General features: G+C 33.6%; 1 protein-coding gene across 1 annotated transcript; it reads left to right on the top strand.

Moving 5' to 3' along the window:
* Positions 1–11,756: 11,756 nt before the first annotated feature.
* Positions 11,757–15,876, top strand: LOC115957936 (disease resistance protein At4g27190-like). Its single transcript, XM_031076288.1, is given in 2 exon segments — positions 11,757–13,700; positions 14,816–15,876. Coding segments are annotated over 2 exon segments (2,976 nt in total). The 3' UTR covers positions 15,848–15,876.
* The last annotated feature ends 6,543 nt before the right edge of the window (positions 15,877–22,419 follow it).

Here is a 22,419-nt window from a genome sequence, read left to right as displayed (position 1 = left end):
AACAAATAAAATAAATGAAGGGAACTTCAATAAGGTTTTGGCTTATGTTTGCTACTTTTAAACTAAAAAGCATGGACAACGACAAAGACATGAGATACAATGACACCGTGATATATACTTGAAAAAATTAGGATACAACACGGTAAATATAATATGATTAATTAGTTAAAAAATTATATTTCTCCTCCACAAGACTGGCTTGATAAGGCTTAAGACGAAAAATTTGAATGGAATTTTTATAATATTTGAATATTAATTCAACAATATATATTTAACTTTATATATTATAATATTTTCCTTAATTTAAAAATCCTTTTTCTTAGTTTTTAGATGCAAAATGTTACATTGCCTACTTTATTTGAATTAGTATTGGACAAATTTTAGTAGAGATATGTTTTATTTATCAAATAAATTAGCTTGGATTGGAATTAATTATATTAGTTTTATTGATAGATTATTAATAGTTAGTACTTATCTTTATCAATCTATTTAGAAGCCTATATTGTATTAGGGTGAGTTTGGTTCAGTTTTTTATAAAAGTGCATAATGAAAAAGTGGAGTTTCAAAAAACTGAGTATTTGGTAAAAGCTGTTAAAAAGTGCATAATGAAAAAGCTAAGTGTTTGGCTAGCACTTATAAAAGTGGCAGTTTGAGGGATAAATTACCAAAAAAGACAATGTATATATAAGGGAATTTATTTCTTTTATTTTTATTTTTATTTTATGTGAGTTTGTTTTATACTTAAATCAATTACTTCATCATACTTAAATCAATTTTTCTCTTTCTAAAAAAAATTATTTTTTTCTCACCAATATTAGCTAATAATAACCTACTACTTAAGATTTATTATGAAAGTATTGTGAAAATATTGTGATAAAAATTGATACTAATTTTAATTTTAACATGCTATTAAAATTATTTTTTTCTCTTTCTAAAAAAATTATTTTTTTCTCACCAATATTAGCTAATAATAACCTACCTTAAGATTTATTGTAAAAATATTGTGATATAATTTCTTTTTTTCTCTCTTTTTTTCTCTCCACACACGTGGGCTCTCCTTCCTTTTCTTTTCTTTTTTTCCCCTCTTTTTTTCTCCTCCACACACATACCCACACTTTTTTTTCCTCTTTTATTCCTACCATACCACTTCCTCAGTCCAGAACATTCCACAGACAGCTCTCCTTCTTTTTTTTTTCCTCTTTGCACTTCAAAACGAACGAAGGAATTTTTTTTTTCCTCAGTCCTTTTCTTTCCATAATTTTTTTTTCCTTCGTTCGTTCCACAGTGAATTGAACCAAACTCACCCAACTCATCCAACTCCAGAACGTACCCTTAAGTGCTTGGATTAGGAAGATTGGATGATTGGAACCAACTCCAGAACTCATCCTTCTTCTTTTTCTATTTTTTTTTCTTATTCTTGATTAGTTGTTGTTTCTGATTTTAGATTTGTCAGATCGGCTTTTATTTTTTTTTCTTGATCTTTTGAAGCAAAGGCATTATTGAACGAAAGAGATGCCGGGTCAGTAAATCTGTATCCCATTCTTCAGGTATAGTCTTGTTTGGTCACAGATCGGCAGGTGATCCGTCCTTTCTCCCCCCCCCCCTTTTTTTTCGTCAGTCTTCTTGATCCGCTAGAGGGTCTTGATCTGCTATTGTTCTAATTTTCTTCTTGTTGTTGTTGATCTGCTGTTGATCCGAAAGAGTTGTTGTTCTAATTTTTTTTTTTCCTGTTTTTGATCTGCTGTTGTTGTTGTTTTGATTTTAAATTTGTTGTTTAATAGAGGGTAATTTGTTAATTTCTTGTGAGCCCAACGGATTTTTCATGTTTTGGACGCTATTTTTGCCTGACTTCAAAACGCAACTTTTATCAAAAAGTTGCGTTTTGGGCTGAGCCAAACGCAATTTTTCTTCAGCTTTTTCTAATATGCGCGTTTTCAGCTCCTAAAAGAGCAAACAAACGCACACTAAATTTATATGTTGAAAAATGAAAAATGGAACAATCATGAATTTTTGAGTTATAAACTGTTAGCTAGTCTAATGTAGAGGTTTGGACTCTTTCAAAAGCAACCAATACAAAATTGGGTCCACGACACAAGATTAATAATTTAGCATATTTAGTTTTTGTAACCTTTATTCCCATTTTCAAATGATAATAATCTTCTTGTGACATAAATTATCAATTTTTATTTAAAAAAAATGTTGCAATAATGGGATTTTTTTATAAGAATGTGGGGGTGGTTTTGTGTATTTGGTTCTCTAATTTTAATTTGTATTTTTATGGCTTTTGAAGCACCGAATGAGAATGCTTTAATAAGGAACCTATGCCTAGAGTTGCACATTGAGGACTCGCATATAGGAATGTTGTCAACATATCCCCACTTGACATTAACATTCTGAGATTTTGAGCGTTTGAGCATCTTAACTTTTAAGGGTAGACTTGACATTAATAAAAGACTATTTTTTTCTTTCTAAATTAGTGTTAATTTTTTCCCTATTGGACAACAAGTGAACAAGAGCATGTATTAGTTGGAAGTTACTGTCAGTCAAAACTTGGTTACCACAAAAAGAAGGTTACCACAAAAAAACAAAGCAATTTAATGGTATGATTATGATACTAAATCTTATTTTTATTTGCTAAGAGCAATCTTATTTTTAGGTTGCAGACCTTAATTTTATACTCCATTCATCCCAATTTGTTTGTCCTGTTTGAAAAATCAAATTTTTTAAGGGAACATTATTTATTATCTTGTTTGCTTTATAAAAATGTATAAGTTTACAAACTTTTCAAATAGTTTTGAAAATAAAGTAGGGGTATAATAGGAACATTAGTAAATTAATGATTTTTATTTTTAGAAACAAGACAATATTTTGAGACATCTCAAAATAAAATAGAGGACAAACAAACTGTGACGGAGGGATTAATTAGCGTGGAAAGTGGGGTATTTTTATCTAGTATTTGATACAGTAATAATGAATTTCTTAGACTTTTTTTTGGATAAGAATATCATAACTTTATTAAGGAGGAGATAAAAACATTACATCTTGAATTAGAACTAATTTAATGATAGTAGGATTTTTCTCTATTCAAGTTATGTAATCATCAATATTCTTGGCATATTATGTCAAGAGATGTGCTAGACAATTGCCTTGTCTTCTAACATGTATACTTTTTAGCCTCTAAATCCCTCATCCTATGTCTACTTCTGTCAATGATAACCTCTAAAATCCTCCATCCTATGTCTACTTCCGTGTCAATGATATTGCTTATGACCATGGGAGGTTCACAAGCCCCGTTCAAAGCTTCAAAAACAATCAAAGAGTCACACTAAACACCAACTCATGAATTTGTTAGACTTTGTATATACAGATAGAATTTGTAATGTCCTATTCTCAAATCTAACATTTTTATCCCAGAATAGTAGTAAACAAAATTACAACCAGTGCGACTGTCATACTATATATGTATTTGTTAAATATTTTTTACACTCCTTTTATCACATACATCCAGGGGCGGAGGGAGGGGGGGGGGGGGGGGGGGGGGGGGGGGGGGCAGGTGCCCCCCCTGAACTTCCAAAATTTTTATGACAGTACATTGCATTGAAATGTATTATTTGCCCCTCTACACAAAAGACAAAAAACTTTTCTATTTACTGCTACATGTTTCAGAACTCAACAACCTTAACTAATAAACTCTGAGACTATTATAACTCTAATATAAAACTATGGGTCCCATCTAGTAATGATTAAAAAATAAAAAACCTACTGCTAATGCTATATGCCTATATGGAATAGGAATCACAGTAGCCTGATACTAATAGAACTCTGAAAAAAACAGTGTATATAGAATACAGTATAAAGCACACCTTCCATAAAAAATATAAAAATTTTTGTATGTTTTTAAAATTAAATAAGGGAGGAAAATTAATTAGTTTTTTCATAGTTTGTAATTTTGTTAATATGGTAAAGGTAAATTTGGTAATTTATTTGGTCAAATATTTCTATGCTCTATTCTCCCTCTAAATCTCTCTAATTTGGGGGAATTAAAAATGAGGGGTTAGAAGTAGTTAAAACCCCTCCAAATCTCTCCCCCTCCCCCTCCCCCTCCTCCCTTAAAAAAAAATTCAAATAAGGTAATTTAACTTACTTTCCCTCCCTCTACTCTACTCCCTTCTACTCCCCCTCCATTCAAACAAGCTATTAGAGTTTCTGTTGAGTTTTTAAAAGTATTCAAGGTGAGTTTTTAAAAACATTCAAGTTATTGAGTCACTTTTAAATATTCACAAGTATATTGCATACTCTTAATATTCACGTTTAAATTTTTTTAGATTAGTTTTTTACTTTAAATCTTGTCTTTTAATCTTGCCCCCCCAGCCTAAATTCCTGGCTCCGCCACTGCATACATCCACAATTACATGTCAAATGTACACATTTTAAAACGCGAAAATGCGATGTCCACTTTTAAAACGTGAAAAGTGATATATATGGATGATATGAAATAAGTTATTTGGGAAAATCATTACCCATCATATGTTATAGTCTAATTGTAACTAGTCCACATGGACATATTAGAATATGCTATTACTGAATTTTATTTATTTTTGTTGTTGAGAATGCTATTACTGAAAAAGGTTAGAATAGAACGATGGAGTATTTGAGTCACATGTAATGAAAACAAATTGAGACAGCATATCTACATTTGACTGGGGCTGATAATCGGGTCTGTATGTACAGATGGTAATTGTAAATTAGGTGGGATTAAGATAGGTGCTTCCAACCTAAAAATTTTCTGCTTAGGCCCAACCTGACTTGGTTTGATTTTTCCACCATAATTTCATTGTGACTATTGCAATTTACAAGTTACACATCTTGTAGCAAAAGTTTGGTGGTAGTCAATGGGTCGGCCGAAGATCAGAACCGGCCAAATCAGACCCAATTAAGATTTATTTATAGTGTGATCAATGTTGGAAATAGGTAGATTGAGCCCAATTAACTAAGATCCAAGTCCGATTAAAATAATTAACTTTAAAAACTAATCCTGATTTTTATATGGACTACAACTAGGTTGTATTTTTTATTAGTCCTTTGAATTCATTTCATATTTACTATTTATATAATTTAATTCTGATTCAGGTCATATGCCTGATCTGCACCATCTCCTGTCAACAAATATAGAATTGGGCTTGGCATTTTGAGCATCATATTTTGAACTAGGATCATCAATGCGACAAATACACAAAGGCAATAGGAGGAAGCAGTGAATGTGACACCACTGATTCAAAGATCCCCTTAATTAAATCTGACTCATACTACTTAATTGGATTTAATCAAATTGGAAATAAGGCCTAATTTTTCTAAACTTGGAAAGAATGGCATGATTAGCCTTTGGTTGGAGGCCTTCCCAAACTCCATTTTCAGTGTTCTTGGTACCGTTGGAAAGCTTGTGCAACAAAATTTCTAAAGGTACCAGATTTGTGTCATTTGGTGCTATGAGCAAAGAGTTATTCAATTGGAAAGGAGGGAGGTTTACACAGGAAACTTTCAAAGTTGATTTTTTTTTTGGTTATTCTTTGTGCAAGCATTTTCTTTATAGAAGCTAACAAAATCAATTTGTAAGGTCTAGCGTCTAGGTAGTAAAATTGGTAAAATGGCAGCTATAATCCATCTTAAAACTACGCAGATATTTGCTATACATTACTGTACACAGTAATTTTATTTATGATGTATAGGGCTGAAGAATTTGATATATGTGGTTGTCAAGCAAGTTCCAGTGTTTCAGACACAACTTAATTGGCTTTCATGGTTGGAGTCATCTATATCATATATGATCTGAAAGGAATGCAAGAGAGCACGGAGAGAAGATTTGTATTGAAGATAAGCTGGTGCAAGGTGTTATGGTTGATGTGTGGGGCAGAATGTCTTGCTGCAGAAACAATAAAAAAACGCCGTTCAGAACAAAATTCTAGGCAGTTTGTGAAGGCTCCGGAATGCTAGCTTTGCTCCAGTCCTGGATTTGCCAGATGATATGTCATTTAGTTCTTGATTTTGCAGTATTAGTTTTTTTCTTGTTAACAAAATTTATCATTCATGGTAAAGTGTCGCTCTAGTGGTGTTTCTTGGTGATCAATGTTAACATAAAAGCGATAAAAAGAGAACAAAAAGTTCTTTATTGAATAAAATCCCTCCTCTTTTTTTTTTTTTTTTTTTCCTCAAATCATTTACTCTATAAAAAAGGTTGGGTCCTATAGATCATAGTTGCGTTGAGTGATTCTCTTCCCATCTAAACCCAAAAATCAATTTTAACTGACCCATTTGAATACTAATATGCAATAGGCCCACTTCAAACCCAAAAATAAATTCATAAAATAAAACCTAATTCCAAACCCAAAATCAAATTATTTCACAAACTAAAAGAGCTCACTAGCCCATAAATTTCCTCAATAATTACGTTTTGACCCAACATTTTTGAAAATTAAACTTTAACCCCTCCAATTTTTAAAAATTGTAGTTAGACCCTCCAATTTTAGAAATTAAACTTTGATTATCTGATTTTTCAATACTACCCATGAACCCTAAAATGTTTCCCAAATTTACATTTTGACCCAAATTTTTTTACAAAATTACATGACTCATTTTTTCAAAAGTGGCAAAAAAAACCCTAGAATTTTCAAAAATTACAAAAAGTCCTTATAACTTTTGAAAAATCCTAAACTTTCAAAAATTATAGAAAACCCCCAAAATCATAGAAATCATGTTTCCAACCCCAAATCTCACCAAAATAAACGAAATTTCCTCAAAATAAATAAAATTTCCAAAAATCAAGAATTTGACCATTATGTGCTCCCTGTCTTTTTGCATGAGGAAAATGCTTTGAGAGAGTAAATTGATAAATTGAGATAGTTGTGCTATTCTATAGAGTGAGATTAGTCATATTTAATCCAAAATGAAATTTATTTTTCCAACAAATATGTGATTGAAGTAAGTTGCAAATTAAACGTTTTCCGAAAAAATCAATTGCTAAATATTTAAGTTACCATTCAAATATTGTGTTTTATGAATGTTCCCAAAACAAGGTACCATTGAAAGATGCGTGTTGTGAGGCGCCTAACACCTTCCCCATATGTAATTGAGCTTTCAAGTTCATGTCTTCTGGTTCAAGACATTCTGTTATTTTCTATTTCAGATTTAAGAGCCCTTAGAGTTTTTTTTATTTAAATTAGGAAATAATTTTAATTAGACTTAGTCACCGATCAGACATTTAAAAAAAATTAAACTCATATGGTTGGTGGTGACTCTCTAAAATGAAGAAAATGACAGAAAGCTACACTCATCCACACACATCACTCCTAGTGACGTACACAAGTCACACATCATAAAAATGTTTCACCAATACTCCAAAGGAAGTGGAAGTTTAGCCCGAAGTAAAATTCAGTGTTGACACTTCTAGCCTCATATATCTTCACCCTTTCCAAACTTACCTATCATTAAGAGGAGATCACCATCTAAAAAATGAGTGCAACCTAAGTGTTTTGGATTGCTAGAAACTACAGAGACCTTGAAACAAATCTTCAAGTGACTTTGGAGTGTCTCAGAGATTGGATTGGTTATTGGTGTTGCGATTTGAGTTTTGGAGATTGTGAAGTGAAACAACTAGTGTAGTCTCTTGGTAGTAGAAGGTGGATGCTACAAGTACATTATAGTAACCGGAGGTTTTGTAATTGTTATATATTGCAACTATCTTCATAGTGAATTATGTTTCTTGGTCTAGGCCTTAGAGGGTTTTTTCCTTTTGGGTTTCTCTTCATATATATATATATATATATATATATATATATTGTGGGGGAGGAGGATCTAGGGATACAGACCGATAGATTAAGGGCAATGCCAGGAGTGCGATCCTCGGAAAGCACCAATAGAGTGTCCTCGGGAAAATACAAGTGACCTTATGCAAGTGTAGAAAGACTACAACACTTGAGGATGCCGAGGATGCCTACATGCCCTCGGGAAGTAAAGAACCAAGGCTGAAAGCTGACGGGTGCAAACCGAGAAGCCCCTGGAGGAATGGAGGGACTATTCGAGACTTGAAAATTATTTGTAATCACTACCTCGGACTAAACCTGAGGAACTCAATATAAGCTTTTAAAGGCTGCTTCTTACCTATGACTATTAACTTCCACTTAGAATCAATTCAAACACATCCATTAAAAATCTTTCCATCTTGTTAAGGGTATTTAAGGTTGATTAAGCATCTCACATCTTAAAAAATAATTGTGTGAGTATAAACAGTGAGTCTGTGCCTGACGTAAGCCAACTTACATTTTGCTCTCTCTCTCTCTCTCTCTCTCTCTCTCTCTCTCTCTCTCTCTCTCTCTCTCTCTCTCTCTCTCTCTATATATATATATATATATATAGCTTTTTTGAACCACATCAGCAACCACATCATCCACCTATTTCCAACCATTTCTCTTTTATTTTTGACTCTTCTTCTTCTTATTAATTTTGTACTTTACTGTTACACTTCCTCAAATATTTCCCCCTTTCCGTTTACCATTTCAATTCTCCACTACAACCTTAATGTCACTCTTCTTCTATCCTTTCCTCTTCCTTTTATTTTGGTTCTTCTTACCTCCATCCTATTACTATAAATTTGTTATTCTCTCTCCCATTCTACACATATTTTCCCACACAAAAAAGTTATTACTCTCCCTCTCTCTCTTTCACACACATTTTTGTGTGTGAATCTTTTGTTTTTTGTATCTCTACTTTTGGTTGATGAATTTATGTGTTCTTTAGAACTTTATTTTGAGTTAATGCAATTTGATTTTTTGTTGTTAAGTTGTTATCTTTTTTGTTTTTTTGATTGTTAAATGTTATTCCATTGCATATAAAGATTGTGTATAAGAATATAATATTATTCTATTATATAGCATGATTTGGATAATTTGGTGTTTGAGTTATGACTATATCTTTTATTTTTACTCTTCTTCTCATCTTATTTTCTATCTCTCTCCCCAAAAAAGTGATTATTCTCTCTCTCTCTCTCTCTCTCTCTCTCTCTCTCTCTCTCTCTCTCTCTCTCTCTCTCTCTCTCTCTCTCTTCTTTAGGTTGATGAATATTCAATGATTAATCATTGTATTTTTATATAACAGTATTTTGGGTTGATACAATTTGGTGGTGTGTTTTTTGAGTTTTTCATCACAAGTTCTCTCTCTTTTTTATAACTTTTGTTTGACATAATACTTAGTTATTTTGGGAGTGAGAATTTGAATTTATATCAAAACACAATATTGGCTATATATTTTGTGGAGGGGTGAGCTCCCTTAGAAGGTACAGTCCGCTTTGGGTGAAGACCCTCACGGTTTTGTCCCACATCGAGGAACTACGCCTCCCACCCCTGGCATTTAAGCATTGAGCTTACGAAGGGGTGTACCAATCATGTGAGACTCATGATTTTGTCTCACATGATTGGTACACCCCTTCGTAAGCTCAATGCTTATATGTCAGGGGTGGGAGGCGTAGTTCCCCGATGTGGGACAAAACCGTGAGGGTCTTCACCTAAAGCGGACAATACCTTCTAAGGGATCTCACTCCTCCACATATTTGAATGTGTCTATCAACTATTTGAGTAATATCAAATGTTTTTTTGTGATAAATTTTTATTATCATGATAATCTCTTTTAAGAAAATGAGAAATTTGAATAATATATTTGAAACTTAAACAGTTTAGTTGTACATTAAAAAAATAGGAATATATATATATTTAGAATACTAAGTATTTTTAACACACACACACGAGGAGAGGGGATAAGGTTTTTTAAAGAAACTTACAGTGGTGTATATCCAAAATGACCTAACTCTTGGATACACAACACAGGCTTTAAACCTCTTTTACTCACACTCATTTTCCAATGTGGGATTAACCCACTATTTTTTCTTTTGAGAATACTAAGTATTTTTAACACACATACACACATGGAGAGAGGAGAAGGTTTTTTAAAGAAATTTACAGTGGTATATATAATTCACAATAACATAACTGAGAAAAATATGAACCACCTAAAAAGTGAATAATATTATTCAAACAAATCCAAATAATGAAATAATAATGGTATATTTTTTTTAGATAGATAAAAGAAAAATAATCTTAGAAATTGTTTAATTTTTTGGGAAAACAAATTATATATTATATCATAGCTACAATATAATTATATATTCGCACGCATCACGTGGCTGTGCAACTAATATATATAGTCTCTTCTTACTAAAAAAAAAAATGTGTGTGTATATATATATATATATATATATATATAGTCTCTATGTAGGTTGTGGTTTATTTATTGTTATATTTTTTTTTAGAGAGTTTCAACTTATGGCGTCCGCTCAGACTAAGACACCAATCAGTTTTTGGTGTAGGTAGTAATTGAATCTCAGATCTCTTATTCAACCATCAAAAATTTTATCAATTAAACTAGTTGGAACCCATGATTTATTTATTGTCATAGCTTATCCATGATGCTTGTACATTGAATCTTTAAAAATTTATCACTTGGTCGAGGTAAAATCAGTTAAAATTATTAGCAAGTTGTGCGTAATTTTCACAAATCATGCTCATTAAACTTACAATTAATTCATGTAATTGGGAAATATATGTCATTTGCATTTAACAGAATTTTTTTTTTTCCAAACACTTGAAGTCTTGGTCAAAGACATAATAATATGAATGAATAATAAGGTAACCACTAATATTTTTTTTTGATGGGAAATATTTCTGCACAACATTAAAAAGAAATTAAGTGTTGCAAGCAGCTAAGCGTGCATTTGGATTGAGATTATAAATGAAAATTATTTCACTATTCAGCTTATTTTTATTACTATTTATAGGCTCTACTGCACTTTTTGGCACTGTTTATGGACCCCACTATACTATTTCAATTAACTTTTATTTTTATCTACTGTACTTTTAGGAATAATTTTTAAATTTTAACAAAATAAACAGTATCCAAACACACCCTAAATCAGAGGCAATAGCAACTTCTAAAAAGCTGGGGGCTTCCTAAACTCATGCCTCAAAATTAAAAACAGACTTAGCATGTTGAGCTAAAAGATGGGCAGGCCTATTGCCCGCCTTTTTTACGTGAGAAAATTCAAAAGAATGAAAAGTTTGAAAATGATAGAGAATGCCTTCCAACACGTTATTGAAACACTAACAAGAGCTCCCAAAAAAAAAAAAAAAAAAAAAAAAAAAAAAAAAAAAAAAAAAAAAAAAACACTAACCAGAGGAGATGCCAAGTAAGGACTAGGGAGAGAATCGGTCAACTACATTTTTTTTTCGTCAATTATGTCTGCTGAATAATATTTATGGTTTTTTTTTTAATTTAATTTTTCTATTTGGACAGAAATGATTGAATTTATGGGGTTATTAGTGGACTAATAATACATGTGAGAGGGAATTTTCAACAATGTGGGAGTCTTATTATAGTGGTAGTCTTCTCAATTTTAAAGAAAAAAGGAAGGTGCCAAGGTAATACCTGACCCAGTAGAATGCTAATTCTTATAGACTGATAATGAAAAGTCAAATTCAATGAAGACAGCTCTTTGGATAATTCTTATTTCTTACAGACTGAATTAAATTTTTACCTGGGTTTTCTTAGATTTGGTTCTTTGGATCATTCTGCCATAGAGGCTCTGAAAGCTTGCATTCTACCGCAGCACTTCGGCTGTGAACTTTTGAAGCTTCTGGCATCTCACAATATCTGGCATGGAAGTGGTGGCTTCTATTGTTGGTTCAGCAGTGGCGGCAACAGGTCGGCTTTTCTGTGGCTCTCTCTATTCTATGATCAAGAGCACAGTCAAACTCCAATCAGAACTTGATGTTTTTGATAAGGAGATGAGAAGTCTTATTGTTCTTAGAGATGATGTCAAAGATCAAAAAGAATTAGCTGAGAAAGAAGGAAAAGTAATAAGAGCTAATGTTAAAGAGTGGCTTAGGGAGGTCGATGAGCTTCAGCTAAAAGTCAAACCAATTGAAGCAGGGATGGTCAACAGCAGAAAGCTTTCTGGGTGTTCCTTTAATTGTCGTAAGCGGTATAGAGTAAGCAGAGAAGTGGCAGAAATACTCCCAGAGATAGAAAGGCTTCTTAAAGCTGCAAGTTTCAATTCTGGTGTGTTTTATCCAAGTAGAAGGCCCAGAGCAGTGGAACACATTCCCGGACCATCAATTCAGGCTCAAACAACTGCATCAAAATCTTTAGAAAAAACTATGAGTCAATTGTATGTAGATGAAGTTCGGAGGATTGGTATTTGGGGGATGGGAGGAATAGGCAAGACTACTCTGGTAAAGAACTTGAACAATGAGCTAAAGAGTGCATCAGTGAAGTCTCTTGGCATTGTCATTTGGGTTACAGTTTCCAAGAATTTGGACCTTAAAAAGGTCCAGACACAAATAGCAGAGAGATTGAATTTGGAGGCAAAAGTGGAAGAAACCTTGCAGGGAATGGCCACTCGACTTTATCAAAGACTTGAGAAGGAGGAAAAGTTTCTTCTTATTCTAGATGATGTTTGGGAGAAAATTGATTTGGACATTTTGGGAGTACCGCAGCCTGAAGTTCATAAAGGTTGCAAGACCATATTAACATCTCGATTTATGGAAGTTTGTAGGGAAATGATGACAAATGTTGAAGTCAAAATGGAAGTTTTAAATTATGAAGAAGCTTGGCAACTGTTCAGTCAAATTGCAGGGGATGTGGTTGGTTTGGAACAAGTTAGACCATTTGCAGAAGAAATTGTTAGAGAATGTAGTGGATTGCCTTTGGCCATTATCACCATGGGAACTGCTATGAGGGGTAAGAAAATGATCAAGTTGTGGAAGCATGCGTTAAATGAGTTGCGCAGGTCAGTGCCTTGTATGGGAGGCGTTGAGGTTAAGCTATACATGCCTTTGAAGTGGAGTTACGACTCATTAGAAGGTAATAACATAAAACCTTGTTTTTTATATTGTGCTTTGTTTCCGGAGGACTTCTCAATTGAAATAAATGAACTAGTACGATACTGGGTAGCAGAAGGTTTGATAGATGAACAAGACTATGAGGATTCAGTCAATAGAGGCATTGTTTTGATTGAAAATCTGAAGGACTCATGTTTGTTGGAAGATGGTTCCCGTGACGGCACCGTGAAGATGCATGACGTTGTTCGTGATGTTGCAATATGGATTGCATCGTCACCTGAGGAAGGATGTAAATCCCTTGTTCGTTCAGGGATTGGCTTGAGTGAGATTTCAGTTGGAGAGTTTTCAAGTTCTCTCCGAAGAGTTTCTTTCATAGATAACAAAATAACAAGGCTACCTGATCGTGTGATACAGTGTTCAAAGGCCTCAACTTTGCTACTGCAAGGTAATCTTCTCCTTGACACAGTTCCTGAAAGTTTTCTGCAAGGATTTGAAGCTCTCAGAGTCCTGAATATTAGTGGATCCCGCATCCAGTCTTTGCCGAGTTCTGTACTTCAACTCGGTGACCTCCATGCTCTTCTTTTAAGGGATTGATTCTATCTTGAACAATTACCCTCACTAGGAGAGCTTAGTAGGCTTCAAGTGCTTGATCTCTGTGCTACCCGAATTAGAGAATTACCAAGAGGGATGGAAAACTTGAACAACTTAAGGCAGTTAGATTTATCTCGCACTCACTACCTAAAAACCATTCAAGCTGGAATAATGAAAGTTCAAAAAACGTGTACAAAACACTTTTGAACGTTTAGACCCCCAAATTACAACTTAACCAATTCAAGCAATATGTCAAACAACTAGTGTGCGGAAACTTAACATATGTTATAATACGAAATTGGTTAAATACTATCTAAGCCATAACAAAATAAAACCACAACAGATAATAAAAAGGCAAAGATAGAGAGGAAGGAAGATGCAAACACAAAGACAACACGCGATGTGTTATCGAAGAGGAAACCGAAGCCCTCGGCGTAAAACCTCTCCGCCGCCCTCCAAGCGGTAAACAATCCACTAGAAAATACAGTTGGGATACAAGGACAGCAATAGACCCTCCAAGCCTAATCTACCCAGTGCACCTAAGCCCTCCAAGCTTCTTGCTCCAACGAGGTTGGGCCGAACCTTTTTCTTTTCTAGCTTCCCGGATTCCGCTACTAGACCGTAGCATCAACCAATGAAGATTGGTTCCTTCCTAACTGCTTCCCAGAAATCCAAACAACTGTCTCACAGTGATGATGATGGTGAGAACCAGGTTTGGTATAATGCCTCTCAAGGATTTGACAATGGAGAGGAAGAGAGTTGAGGAATTTGAAGAGACTCTAAGGTAGAGATTGTGGGTGAAACAATCTGGTTTTTCTTTAGGGTTTCTCTCTCAAAATTCTCTCTAGAAGCTCTCTTTCAATCGTGGGTAAAAGGGGTATTTATACTGGAGTGGGAGAGGAATGTGAAACGTCAGGTTTTACAAAAACATGGGTGGCTTGCGGCTTGACCTCGCGGCTTGACTAAGTCGCGAGATCCAGTCGCGAGATAACCGTATGGCCAGTTGTCCTGTTTTGTCCTGTAGTGTTCCAGCTAGCATGACTGTTTATCTTCCAGCATGCTTGGCACGTGTGCTGCGTCTGGCGGCTTGCAGCCGCGAGTCACCCGCGAGTCCCAGCCGCGAGTCTCTGTTTTCTTGCACACTCTTGAGCAATCTTCACTCTATCTCACTCACTACCCTTACATCAAACCCACCTAAATACAGGGTTACTAAATGCTGAATTACAAGCAAATTTGGCACGGAATAAAGCCAATTAGATGGTTTAATAAATTCAACCTTATAAATAATATCCAGATTGTCTTGTTTAGAGGTTCTGGATATGACTCTCAGTGCTTACCATTTGAGTGTGAAGGGAGAGGTGGAAGAGGAACAAACATCTTTTGAAGAGCTCGGATGCCTTGAGCGATTACTCATCTTATCCATCAGATTGGATAGGATTCCGTGTCTCAGTTCTGAAAATGTTACCTGGATAAATAAATTGAGAAGATTTCAATTTTTCATTGGCCCAACAGCAAACTCCTTACCAACTAGACATGACAAAAGGAGGGTGACTATCAGTGGTCTAAATCTCTCAGGAGAATGGATCGGGTGGTTGTTGGGTAATGCAAGCTCTCTGGTCTTGAAAAATTGCTTGGGATTGAATGAGATGCTTGAAGACTTGGTCATTAATAGTGTTGGGTGCTTTGTTTGTTTAAAATCACTTACTATTGCAAGCTCTAACAGCAGTTTACAGCCTGGAGGAGGATGCGCTGCCCACTCTGACCTATTACCAAATTTAGAAGAGCTTCATTTGCAAGATATGACCTACCTAGAAAGCATTTCAGAACTAGTTGGCCATCTTGGGCTGAGATTTCAGAAACTAAAATTAATAGAAGTGACCCGATGTTCCCAGATGAAATATCTTATTTCTTGTGGTCACTTCATTCTCACCCTGCCAAACCTAGAAGTAATCAAGGTAAGCTTCTGTGACAAGTTAGATGAGCTCTTTAGTTATCATTCAAGGCAGAAAATGTATCCAGATCCAGTTGCTCCAAGCCTACGGATATTGGAATTGAAGAATCTTCCCAAATTAAGAACTCTTTGCAGACACGAAGAGACATGGCCGTGTCTTGAGCAGGTTAATGTGATCAAATGCAATCTTCTTAGGAAGCCACCTTTTACTGACCAAAGTGCAGATATTATGAAGGAAATAAGAGGAGAATCACAATGGTGGAGCACATTGGACTTGCATGATGATAGAACCAAATCAAGTCTGCAACCTTATTTTCATCCAGCTGAGGATGAGAGCAATGCATCTCAGAACCTCTGGAAGTGAACTGGGACAGATACAGGAGCAACAGGTTGAAGGAAATCTGTGTAGTCTGTTATAACTTATAAATTGCCTGAAATTCTAGAGAATCCCACATTGGAGAGTAGAACATTAAAGAGGTCTTATCTTATGTAAGAGTTTGGGTTTAATGATTTTTAGGAATGTGAGAGAGATAGAGTCAAACATTTGTAATTAAGATGCATATTTTTTACTTGCTGAGCGGCTTGTTGAAATCACTACTTACCTACCCTCAACTCCATTGCTGAGTACCACATTTTCAACTTCCCTTTCCCTCAGTCCTTTTTCCTTTATTTCTCAAAGATGATTCATACAGATCATTTATCTTCATGCACTAATTAAATATCTGTTCATTTCTTTGATTTCATGCTTAAAGGCCAGGTCATTTATGTTTAATGTTTGTAAAGTTTTCATTTTCCATTGCTTTTTGGTATGTATCTGGGTGCAGATGTTCTGTATATAAAGCATTAAAGTAATTTTTCTGTTGTTGTAAATATGTAACAAATGCTTTACAGCTCTGTCTAAATATAAACTACATCTTTAAACCATACAGAAGAGGTCCAAATTGCATGGAAGTAGGTGCTCTTCAATAAATAAAGGACCTGTTACAGATAACAGAGCTTATTAACCGATGCCTTCCTTAGTGAATTGTACAAGTAATGCATGACTAACATAACAGGTTACATATGCAAATAAGCCGTTCCAAGTTTACAAAACTAGGCATGTTTCCTGGAAAAAGTAGAACTCTGGATCTATTACTTAAATGGCATTTTATACATAAGAAAGAATGTTGCACTTCATAGTTGAAGTCCACAACTTTGTTAGAAGCCTGATTATGCCAGGAAACATTGAGAACAAGATAAAGGCTTGAAACTAATCTTGGTGGGTGACAAATTCCAAAAGTGCAAACTGTAATTCCAAATCTAGGCACCTTTAGATTCTATGTTGGATGAAGTTTCTATTCTAGTCAACCTATTCATTTACATTCCGCAAATATATTCTTATCTTGTCTGTGCTGTTAGTAATTAAATGAAAATTCTTTTTGCATCTCCTGCTCTAGAAAATGATTTCCTTGAATATTTTACACATGTTTGGGTACAAACAGATACCACCTCTGAAAGTAATAGAAAATCGTTTGTAGGTGAGAATTCTTGGCCAAAACTCCTCCAAAAATAATAGAGATGGTCCCATCAAGGTTGCTCTAGTACTCTTCATTTTCTTCAACAACTTCACCAACTTAATTTTACTGACCCCAAGACTTGCAGTTCCAGATTGAACTTCACAGAAGAAGAGAGACCCCATACCTCCAAACAATTGAGGCTCTACAAGCTCTACCAAATTCACCTCCAAACAATTGAGAGCTCCAAAAATTTATTACCTAACCTCCACTCAAACTTTCAGGATTTAGCTCTGCTGCAGCTATCACAACTATTGCTACAGAGGACCATTTGTCAAAATGGCTGCTTTTCACCAAGCAATATCAAATAAATAGTTGCTAAATCACAGTATTTGATAAAAAATAGTCAGTAATAAATAAAATTAATACTTTACACCACTTTTGACAACCTTGAACAAGCTTTGCCCGAATACACGGAAGAATCAAACCTCTTCCCCTACTGAAGAATTAGGGAAGAAGATCAACTAGTTAAAGGATCTAAATGGTCCATGTCAAAGCGGGAGGAATCCAATAAAATAATCATTTCATAACAAAATACGAACCCACACCTGAGATTAGTCCAGCATTTCATCTGAATAAGATGCTAAAAGAGCGGTAACAGAATAAATTTAAATTAATAGAATAAAGAAACTGTGAGTAAGACTTATTACATGATGCAATTGTTTACATCTTTATAAATGATTATTGAGAAAATAATTTTTGTCCATTTACAAAGTTGTGTAGATGAAAAACCCAACAACATAGTGATGCAAGCAGAAAGCTACAGGAGAGAACACCTAAGAAAAGAAGAAAGCCTCTTTGAAATTTTATTATTCCATAATATGAATGCGCAAAGGGCTACAACCTCCAATATATAGTGATGAAATCCTAGGGTGGTGAGGGGGGCCTTATGGAATCCTGGAAAATTTCTAATTCATTTTAAGCACAAAATTAGGCCAAAATATGAAAAATCACCAAACAAGGCTTAATTTAGAAAATTGCATACTAGGAAATGTCCAGAGTTAAAATATCTTATTATGACTTCTACTTTGGAGATTATAAAGAACAGAACATTATAAAAGTAGCAAATTTTATCATTTGGAGGTTAAACAAAAGAATTTGCCCAAAAAGCAACATAGGTCACAGCCATAGACGGTGAGTTTTGATCTCAAGGGCAATTCCTTTATGATACCAGATTTCACGCAGTTTTATCCCTGGCCCCAATGATTTCTACTAGTAGTTTGTGTTTGCTGAATTTCTCATATAGTGAATTGATAGCCACTTGGTTTTATGGATGTAGTCATGTTGCCAAACCAAGTAAAATCTTTTTGATATTTTTCTCCTTTAATCTTGCTTAAACTGATTAATCACAACATATGGTATCCACAATCATGTATCACACTATTTTCTAAATTTCCACTCATCATGTTAACAATGTTGATGAATGGAAGCGTGTGCAACTCCTAAAAATGAGATCAGCAATGTAGGAGAACAACAAGATCAGGAGTGTTATTGTGTCCAGCATGTAATTATGGGCTTTTAGTGATCAACAAGACTTGGATTCAACAAGATTCAGGTCATTATTTCATATGCTTAACATGGTCCTTTGAGTTCTCTATGCGTTATATTAGTGAGGTCTGTCTTCCATGTTAGCTAGCATTTTACATTGAACCATATAGGATTAGTCAAAAGTTGAAAGGAATAAAAGTACTCCAGTAATGCAGAGAAAAGTAAAGAGCATAGAGATTTGTGCGGAAGTTTTGTCAAAAAAAAAAACAAGTCTCTTGTCAAATACTTTGTGATAAATTTTATCACAATCAAATAGAATATTTTACACACCATTCTCACTATTTCGCTTGCTATTTCACTTACACTTATATGCTATCTCACTACTTGTTCTCGTATACAACACTTCTCTATTGGATGCCTCCATACAATCCGTAGCTAAACTTTATATAGAACTTATAAAAGAGACCAGATAACAAAACTTTAAATGCTATCACCTAAAAGCAAATGGAAAAAAAAAAAAAAAAAAAAAAATTAGAAAGAAAACTACACTAGTTGAAAAGGTAGGAAAAATGGCAAAAGAATAGTCAAGAAAGGAAACTCTTCTTTGATCTCCTCTTTCACATTTGAAAATTTGTACTGCCGGTCTAATGGTCTAGAGTCGGTGATGACTCTACAAAGAGATCAGCCATGAAATCAACCACACCACTTGTATTACTACGTACCAATCAAAATGTCATTTCAAAGACAAAGAGAGAAGGGCAGGGAGAATAAAAGTCGAGAAATTATAATGTCCTCATGATAGACAAGTGTCATGATTTTATCATTCTACTAAAAGACTTTCACATTTTTAAAATTATTGAGTTTGAAATTTTTTTTAAAAAGGAACTAATTATTGACTCAGTAATTTTAAATAAGTGAGGGTCTTTTAGTGGAATTGTGGACAAGTGATGTGGTTCACCAGAGGACTGTATAATTTCTCATAAAAATGAGGTTATTATGGGACCTAAATATGGCCTTGATCACCTTAAATAATGGATAAGCTTGAAAATTTCAGGGGGTGTTTGGTATATGTTTTCAAATAACAATTTTTAGTTTTTAAACAACATTATATGTATTTTTACACATTTTTTCACGCACGTGTATTTCCAAAAAAAAATTGAAAACTGTTGTTTAAGTGCATGTATCAAAGCACGTGAGTCTGCCATTCTAATAGTTTCACTCCACTGCTCAAGCAATAATTGAGGTTATTGAGCAAGTAATTACTACTTCTCATAAGTCATAAGTCATATGAATGAATTCATTAATTAATTTTATACTACAAAAATTATAAATAAAATCTAAAATCAAAGAAATAAAATCTTAAATACTAAAATAGAGAAATTCGCATAATTTTTTTTTTAAAAAAAAAATAACAAATGATAAAAACAACCTCCATATTCCATCCTACATTAGATGTTAATTGAACTATATACTATAAAACTCTTGACAGGTAATTATGGTTGTTTAGCCCTCTTTTGTGGGCTTTTAAGCCAAAAATCTCCCTTTTCAAAATATTTAGAGTTGGACCTCTGTTTTGCAACTTGATTTGAGTAAAATGAAGTTCTACCTGTACCTTGATTTTTCAAAAATCAAGTTTTAAGTAAATTAGGCTTAAGTGGTAGCAATTGATGTAGCAATTTCTTTAAAAACTTTCCTAGGTAGAACTCAAGTTACATGGAAAAATTTTCTATGCAGAACTCAATTGTAGAGAAATTGAGTTGTGTGTAAAATCTTGGTATTGAAAATTTTACATAACTTGATTTTTCAACCTAGAAATTTTTTCGTTGTAACTCTAGTTTACTAAACCCAAGTAACACTGGGGCAATTAAAAAAAAAAAAAAAAAACTTCCATATTACTTAGAAATTGATTTAAAAAAAATTAAGTTGCACATAAGAAAAGAGGGCTTTTGGGCTTAAAAATAACACAAAAGAGGGCTTAACAGCCCAAATTGCCCTAATGACCTACCATCTTTTCCTCAATCAAAACATAATTTCAAAGAGCAAAAGGACAAAAACAAAATAATGGAATTATGGGACCCAAATTTGGCTAGATCAATTAGAATAGGGGACCCAATAAAAAAGCATTAAGGGCAGGAGGATGTGAACACCCAAACTTTACTTATCAAAAAGGCTTTTGTTAATAAGCGCTGTTCAACACCCGTTGAAAGTGATTTTTTTTATTAATAAAGTATTGTTGCATTTTGGGAGTAGAAAAAAGCATGGTAAAGCAGCCCTTAAGGGTGTCAGTAGAGCATACAAAATCGCAAATTTTCCAACATGACCGAAATACCCTTTTAAAGTTCTTTCCTCTTCCTTTCCTTTAATTAACATTTTCAACTTGGTTTTGTACTCTCTTTTTTTCCCGGATCTACAAAACATCCACCCAAATAACCCAAATTTCAAACCCAAGCCATATCGTCAAGCTTTTTCACATTCCAAATTAACCTAGTCACCAAAACAACCCAGATACAACAAAAAATAGAGAGGAATGAAAAGTAGAAATAAAGGTAGAGAAAGAAAGGGGAGGTCAACGATTACTAGTAGCGGTGGTGGCGCAGGTGAGCACCACTACCAGAAATGGTGATGGAGCTCAAGGGTTTGGCCATGGCTGAGATGAGAGAGAGAATCCGAAATAGCAGAGAGAGGGAGTGAGACGGATTTGGTTGTGATGAGTTACAAATGTGGTGGTGGTGTTTTTATTTTTTTCTTGGATTGAAGCATGAGAAAGACTGAGAGAGAAGGAGTGAAACAAGAAGGAGAAAGTGAAGAGGGCAGAGAGACTAGAGAGAGAAAATTGAGTGTAAAAGTTGAGAAGAGTTAAAAGATAAAGAAGGGTACTTTTGTCTTATACGCAGCAAATTAAACTTTTCCAAAACGTTTCTCTTTCCTCAGTAAAAATAGCTCCACGCGTCACCCCATCAAAAAAAGTGAACACCCAAACTTCTTCTTTTTTGACTGGAAAAAAAAAAGGTAGTATTGTAACTTGTAAAAAAGATTTTCATTTTAAAAGGTTTGAGCATTGTCTAATATATAATCACTAAACCTAATTTCAAACTTACCCTAGAAAAGTTTGTCAATTGAAGATATAATAACTTCATACTTTTAAAGGTATCTGACAAATAGGAGTAGCATTAAGGAAAGAGGGTGAGAAACACCCAAATATGCTCTTTTGAGAGTCAAAATAGGCGGCAAATGTGTTTTTAACCAACAAAGTTTTGCTATAAATTAATTTGTAAAAAATTATTGCTTTTTTATTTAATATATTTTTATTGGGCATTAATTTTGATAAATTTAATATTAAATTAAATTTTTTAATAGCTATTGTTTTTTTTAGTGGAATCAATGATATATATATATATATATATATATATCAATCAAATGCTTAAAAAAATAAAAAATGCATAAAAAAATAAATTTATGAATAAAATGATATATAACATTTGACTGACACGAATTTGACATGTGTGTTAAAAATATAAAAAAAATATGTAATTTAACAATTAGATTTTTAAAATATATACTGATGTTAATTTTTTAATGGAAGTTGTATTCATTGGCTCCTAGCCAAACTTGTTCTTTATTTAAATGGTATCATTTTAATAGTATGCCCTCAAACAATTGAATTATTGAAAAAAAAAAGTTATGAAATATTTTTTTAGGCATTTGTAATATTAATATAACTAATCAATAACCTATGCAATGCATAAAAAATTCAAGAAAATATGATCTACTAATGATTTATAATAAATGAGTTTATATATGAAATTTCCATTCTACCATTTTATAATTAAAAAAAATTATATTTTTATTTTGGTACATTAGGCAGAAAACTGAAAAACATAATATGCATTGTCAA

Source organism: Quercus lobata, chromosome 8 (genome assembly GCF_001633185.2).
Source record: "Quercus lobata isolate SW786 chromosome 8, ValleyOak3.0 Primary Assembly, whole genome shotgun sequence".
Lineage (NCBI taxonomy): Eukaryota > Viridiplantae > Streptophyta > Magnoliopsida > Fagales > Fagaceae > Quercus > Quercus lobata.
The sequence above is the reverse complement of the archived record's forward strand: the minus strand, read 5'-3'. Positions and strand labels throughout refer to the sequence as shown.